The sequence below is a fragment of the Trematosphaeria pertusa genome (genome assembly GCF_010094035.1).
Source record: "Trematosphaeria pertusa strain CBS 122368 unplaced genomic scaffold BU26scaffold_23, whole genome shotgun sequence".
Classification (NCBI taxonomy): Eukaryota; Fungi; Ascomycota; class Dothideomycetes; order Pleosporales; family Trematosphaeriaceae; genus Trematosphaeria; species Trematosphaeria pertusa.
In genome coordinates this window covers 107838-114130 of record NW_022987234.1, presented here as the reverse complement: position 1 = coordinate 114130, position 6293 = coordinate 107838, and the positions used below count along the sequence as shown (strand labels likewise).

The 6293-nt window shown below is 40.7% G+C and overlaps 1 protein-coding gene across 1 annotated transcript; it reads left to right on the top strand.

Moving 5' to 3' along the window:
- The first annotated feature begins 4099 nt into the window (after positions 1 to 4099).
- BU26DRAFT_525029 (uncharacterized protein) lies at positions 4100 to 5860 on the top strand. Its single transcript, XM_033830411.1, has 3 exons — positions 4100 to 4478; positions 4532 to 5652; positions 5724 to 5860. The coding sequence occupies exons 1-2, from the start codon at positions 4157 to 4159 to the stop codon at positions 5404 to 5406; spliced, it is 1197 nt and encodes a 398-aa protein (XP_033676509.1). The 5' UTR covers positions 4100 to 4156; the 3' UTR covers positions 5407 to 5652; positions 5724 to 5860.
- The last annotated feature ends 433 nt before the right edge of the window (positions 5861 to 6293 follow it).

The window sequence follows — 6293 nt, the reverse complement described above, 5'->3', positions numbered from 1 at the left end:
CGCCTGTCGTGCGCTAAGGTCTTTACTAAGTTAGACGTAAGGTAAGCTTTCTACTAGATCTAGCTTAATAAGTTAGTAGAGAACCTAACGTCTTTCTATACGCAGTATAGTAACTATAAGTATTAAGTTCTACTCTTTAGCCTCTATAATAGCTCTACTACCTTTTAGTAATATATTAACAAGGTATTATATAGCTTACTAGATAATTTCTATATAGTATATATTAATAATATTCTTATTTACTTAGAGAATCTACTTAAGTATAAAGCCTATATTACCTAGGTACTTAATTAATTATATAAAGCTAGGTTATAAGTAGATATTAAGAAATCTAAATTTACTATTAAAAGCACTAAGTTTCTAGAATTAATTATAAGTACTAATAGAATCTAGAAGAACTCTAAGAAGGTTACTACTATCTAGAATTAGCCTATACCTACAACTCTTAAGAGCCTTTAATTGTTTCTAGGTTTCTACAATTTCTACTAAGCCTTCTTAAAGAATTATAGCTAGATTGTTCGCTCTCTTACTAAGCTACTAAAACAGAAAGTATAGTATGTCTTTAGAGAAATTAAGCTTATAGCATTTTAGTAGGTTAAGAATCTTATACTATCTAATACTATACTAGCTTACTACTCTCTCTATTACTATACAAGAGTAGAAACAAACGCCTTAAATAGCGTAGTTGCTAGAGTTCTTTTACAGCTTTAAGAAGACAGTATCTAGAGACTAGTAGCTTTCTTTAGCAAGACGATAAACACTATCTAGATAAACTATAGTATTTATAATAAAGAAATACTAGCAGTTATCCTTAGCGTATAGAAGTAGAGAAGCTAGTTAATTAGCTTGTAAGATCTAGAGCCTTTTACAGTATTAACTAACTACTAAGCCTTAGAGTACTTTACTACTAAGCGGGAACTTACCGCTAGGTAGGTCTACTAGGCGAACAATATTACTAACTATAACCTTAAGCTTACCTATTAACTAGGTTTAGCTAATATAGCAGCAAACGCGTTATTATAAAAGTAGAAAAAGCTTAAGACCTAAAAGAAGAAGAATTACGCCGCCTATACAAGGGCTTTCCTAAGCAAGAAGTAAATTAGCCTCTTAGCTATTAAGCGATTATTAGGTAAGTTATTAGTTCTAGCTACCTAGAAATTAGCTAGCAGTACTACGGAAATCGCCGCCGCTAATACGTTTATAGAGGTACTCTTTACTAAGAATCTATATACTATAATTAATTAGGTTATTATAGCTAACTAATTAGATAACTCTCTATAGCTAGCTTAAGAAAAAGCTACTATATTAGGCTCCGCCTAGAAAATAGAAGACAGTTTATTAACCTATTAGAATTAATTAATAGTTCTTGCTATTAACTACCTATAAACGTATTTAATACGCGCCGTGTATACTACTTAGGTAACTACCTACCTAGAATAAAGAAAAACTACCTAGTTACTATAAGATTAATATTACTAGCTAGGTATATAAGAGAACGTTAATACGTACGTAGTAGTGTACAAGGCTTACTACTAGAGCTATACTTTATAGAATAAGACGCTAGGTCTTCTAAAGCCTCTACCTATCTCTAAGAGAGTATAGCAGGACGTCTCTATAGATTTTAAGAGCTTTCTCTTTAATAAGAAAGAATTTAACTACGTGTACGTTATTATAGACTAGCTAAGTAAGTAGAGCTTCTCTCTACTCTACTATAAGAAAATTATAGCTTAGCGTATAGCAGAGCTATATTACTAATATATCTAGCGTATATATAGTTCTTCTAGGTCTATTATGTTAGATTGCGGTCTATAGTTTATCTCTACCTTTATAGATAAGCTCTATTAGCTTATAGAAATTAAGTAGAAGCTCTCTACTACGTACTACTCGCAAACTAATAGAAATATAGAGATTATTAATTAATATCTTAATTAGCGTCTACGTCTATTTGTTAACTACTACTAGAATAATTAGTTAGACCTTCTACCTTATATAGATTAGGTATAAGCTACGTTACTATATAAAACTATAGAACTAATAGCGTATAAAGTTAAATTTAGATATTAGCTAGTATACTACTAGAATTAGAAGAAGTGTATAATAAAAGTCTCTACTTTACATAAGCGTCTCTTACGCTAGAAAGCTTAGAATTTCGCTAAGAAGTAGTATAACGCCGTAAAAAAAGCTACTAAAATCGCACAAGGTAATATTACAAAAGCGTAAGCTAGGCAGACGCTCTAAGTAAACAAAAAACGCTAAGAATCTAATTTTATAGTAGGCAACCTTGTCTACGTTAAACCTTATAGCTTTTTAACAAATTAGCCTAGTGTAAAGCTTAATTAATAGATGTATAGCTCTTACCTAATTATTACTATAAAGAGTTACTTCTTCTAACTCTAGCTACCTGCGTATATACGTATATATAACGTCTTTTACGCTAATTAGCTATAGAAAGTCTTAGAGCTATTACTAGAGTAGGTAGAGCCTAAGTAGCTACCTATTAAAGTAGATAGTAATCTAGAATAGCCTGTATATAAAATTCTAGATAGCTATCTTTATTAAAATTGCCTTTAATACCGCGCTATATAGGTTACTTATAACTCTAACTCTACCTAGTATAATGCTATAGGCTTTATTAACGCTCTCTATAAAGTAAGAGACTTTTACGTAGTATACCTAGATAAGCTAGAGCTACTATTATAATTAGATGCTTAAATTAAGGCGTACAAAAAAGAGAAGACTCTAGAGAAGATAGTAGAGAATTTAAAACCTATAAGAGTAGAAGACGCAACAGTAACGCAAAGGCGCCGCTAAGCGATTTAGGACCCTGCTAAGCTTAGAGCGTTGTTTAAGAAGAGAGCCTACGATAAAGCCGCCCTACAGACGTAAAAATAAGCCTTCTAGCTTAAATCTCTATAAAGAATAAAGCGACTAGAAGGAAGGTAGTAGCTATAAAAGCGCTTCTAGTTCGAAACTAACACGAATAAGCTTACTACAAGCTAAAAGAGACGGTTAAGAGCATAACGCGAGAGTTTTAGAAGAAGAGGGACCTAGAAGGCGTATTTTAGAGCTTAGAGACGAGCTCTCTCTATAAGAGAGAGTAATATAATAGTCTAGTTTAGAATTTACCTTAGGTTACATAACCTTAGGTTATATAACCTTAGGTTACGTAATTCTATTACGTAACCTAGCCTAGCGCCTTAGCGCTTAGCACCTCTATATATAGAGTCTCTTAGAGCCTTTCTTCTACTTCTTACCTTTAGATAGCTAAATTTAATCTAACCTACTCTGCTAGCACCTCTTATTCTTATAGCTTGTAGAGACAGTGCTGCCTATAGCTAACTTACCTAGCTAGGTGTTTAGGGACGCTTATAGTAGTAGAGACCGCGAACCTAGCCCTTATAATATAGCTAGATTATTAATATATATATATAATTAGAGAATAAAACTCTAGAATAACTTTTTCTAACTTCTATCTCTTATTACGCTATACCTAGAAGAGCTAGCGCTATAGAAGTTTTCTAGAACTCTTTATTAAGTTATATACACTATATACTATAAGTTTTATAGATTATTATAAAGATATAATACTACTAACTAGAAGTAAACTAGATTTTTTCTTAAAAGTTAGTTAAATACGTATAGCTTTTTAATTACGTAATATATCTTAGTGCAACTTTAGTGTAAGGTGTAATATACTATAAAGAATATATATATAAATTTTTATAGAATAATATTAAGGTTTCGCTTAGTTATTTAAGAAAAACGGGTTAATTTTCGTTGATTTTCCTTGCCAAGAAATCGTGGGGCGTTCGGTGGTGTAAGGCGTTTGGTGGTAAAGTACGTTAGTTATTTAAGAAAAACCTTTTAATTTTTCTAGCTTAGCATTTTTAGAGCGTTTATTTGTATAGAGTATTTGTTTATAAAGTACGTTATTATATTATATTTATAAAAGTAGAGCTCTTAAGAGAGTTTTCTTCTTAGTTGGTAGTTAATAACCTTGGCTGTCCTGTTAGGGAATAGCGTCGGGCTAGCGTCGGGCCGTTGTTGTGCCAACACACGGACCCAGCCTCAATGTCAACGTCGACGCATCCGCACCATTTCCAAATCATCACCACCAACCTCCACCGACCACGTCCACGCCAGCCTCCAACGCACCATGGCTGATATTCTGCAGCCGCGTTCGCCCTATCCAGCGCCTTCGCATCCCGACGGTGGAAAGCACATCTCATCGCAACAGCCCGGTGTCCGGCTTCGCCATCCGGGCTACCCAACAACGTCGAACCTCCTGCTGCTCCTTGCAGCCCTCGATAGCCCCGACGGCGGCATTCATCACGAGACAGTGCGCATTTCATGCGCCATCGTCGCCGGCAATCGATGGGACGGCTTCCTCAGCGAGTCGCGCGATGGGCAAGCTGTCCAAGTGCCTGCTGACGGCATCCTGCACGGCGACGACTACTTCTTCCGGGTGCCGGGCGACGGTGAGGTGACCGAGAACCTGCGGCAATGGAGACGCTAACGCAATCGTGCGCAGACAAGTATCCCGTCGTTCCCTCGTTCAGCCACTGGTCCTTCCCCCATGGCAAACTACCCCCTTCGTGGGTCCGCTGCGCGCCTCCCTTGACGGCCTCCGACCGAGCGCTGCCACGCACCGCATCCCTCACCGATGCCACACTTGTTCGCGACGTTTCTTGTCGCATCACGAATCATATTGAGGGCACTGAACATGCCCATTTGGTCCCTCGCGGCGAGGCCGCCTGGTTCCGTCAGAACAGCATGTTCCAATACGCGAGCCCGCCGCGCCCCGGCACAGATCCGCTCGACGATTCCCGCAACGCCCTTCTCCTCCGCTCCGACGTCCATACTCTCTTCGATCAGAGACGATTCGTCTTCGTGCCGAAGTCCTCAGTCTTCGTCGTCCACATACTGCCGCCGGGCTCCTCGTCGGAGCTAGCCGCCATGTACCACAACGTGCAGTTACAGCCGCTGGCTGCCGTGGCTGTGGAGTTTCTCTTGGCGCGGTTTGCATGGGCGATATTCACTCAGCTCGAGAGCTTCGTCTCCCAGGGTGTTTCTCGCCAAGTGGTCGTTGACGCCGGGGATGGGTCTATACAGGCGAAGGAGTGGTCTGGTCAGAGATGCATGAACGCCCTTTCGACGCCTAAGTCGCGTAGCCAGAGCCCAAAGAAGCGGCCTCGAGACGAAGCCCCGCCGCAAGAGGAAAATGACAAGCTTGATGACGAGGAGGCAGCTCGTGGGCGCAAGAGGCATCGTAGCTTCAATCTTAAACTAGCCCAGAAGGCGGAACGGCGATCGCGGTCTGTCTCCGATTCGTCGCTCACCGACTTTGGCAGCAACAGCAGCAACAATGGCAACAATTTGGAAGCTAGCTTAATTCATGGGCTCTAGTAGCACGTCTCTGGCACATATTAGCTAGCGGGGGTTGAGCCTGGAGGCATTGGGGACTTTTACATTTCAGACCTGGAGACACCCCTCTTGCACCATTCCAACCTCATCGTCGTCAAGGGGAGCGCCCAGGGCATTTGGCTGAACGGAGCCTGGATACGGATTGCGAGGTTGAAGAGCAGGATAGTTTGCGTATAGGAGGAGCTGGAGGATGTGTTCCAGGGCGCAAGCGGTCTTAAAAATAGTCTGGTAAGTCGCCTTGCCTCGCACCCGCTGTTCCCACCAACGTTGGCTGAGATAAACGCAATAACATCAGACAGCTCTCGGCGCCTACCGCCACCACTGCTCATCACCTTCTTTCCCGCAGACGGTGATAGGGGCCGCTCCGTCACGCCACGATCGCATACAATGTCAATACATAGGCATGCGCAATCCTAATCCAACGCCAGCATCGTGGCTTCTCCTACGTCGGCCCCAACGCTCTACCCCCCTTTGGCGCAACTCGCAGCGCTTGAGCACTATCACGGAGGACAATACCAGGGCAGAGGAGGACAGGAATGAGAGGATGATACCCGGCCAGAGGAACGGGAATAAGAGGATAATACTAGGTAGAGGATTATGGGAATGGGAGGACGAACGAGAAGACAGGCTGAGTAGGCATATCCTTCAAGACTCTGTCGCGATTGCTTGGGAACGCGGTTGTTCGTTTCTCAATCGCTGTTCTTACACCTCGTAATCTCTGGGTGATCCCAGGCAGTTTCATAGTGACCCGTAGCAATTCTTAGGCAATAGTACATTGGACAACCTTTTCTCTTTTAGGTCTATTAGTTTTAGGATGATGCCATAGGCTAATGTCATGTATCTAGTCTATTCCCATGTCAATAATACAC

Coding starts and splice junctions, on each gene's coding strand:
- BU26DRAFT_525029 (XM_033830411.1), top strand. CDS start 4,157: ATGGCTGATATTCTGCAGCCGCGTTCGCCCTATCCAGCGCCTTCGCAT. Junction 4,479..4,531: donor CTTCCGGGTGCCGGGCGACG/GTGAGGTGACCG, acceptor AATCGTGCGCAG/ACAAGTATCCCGTCGTTCCC.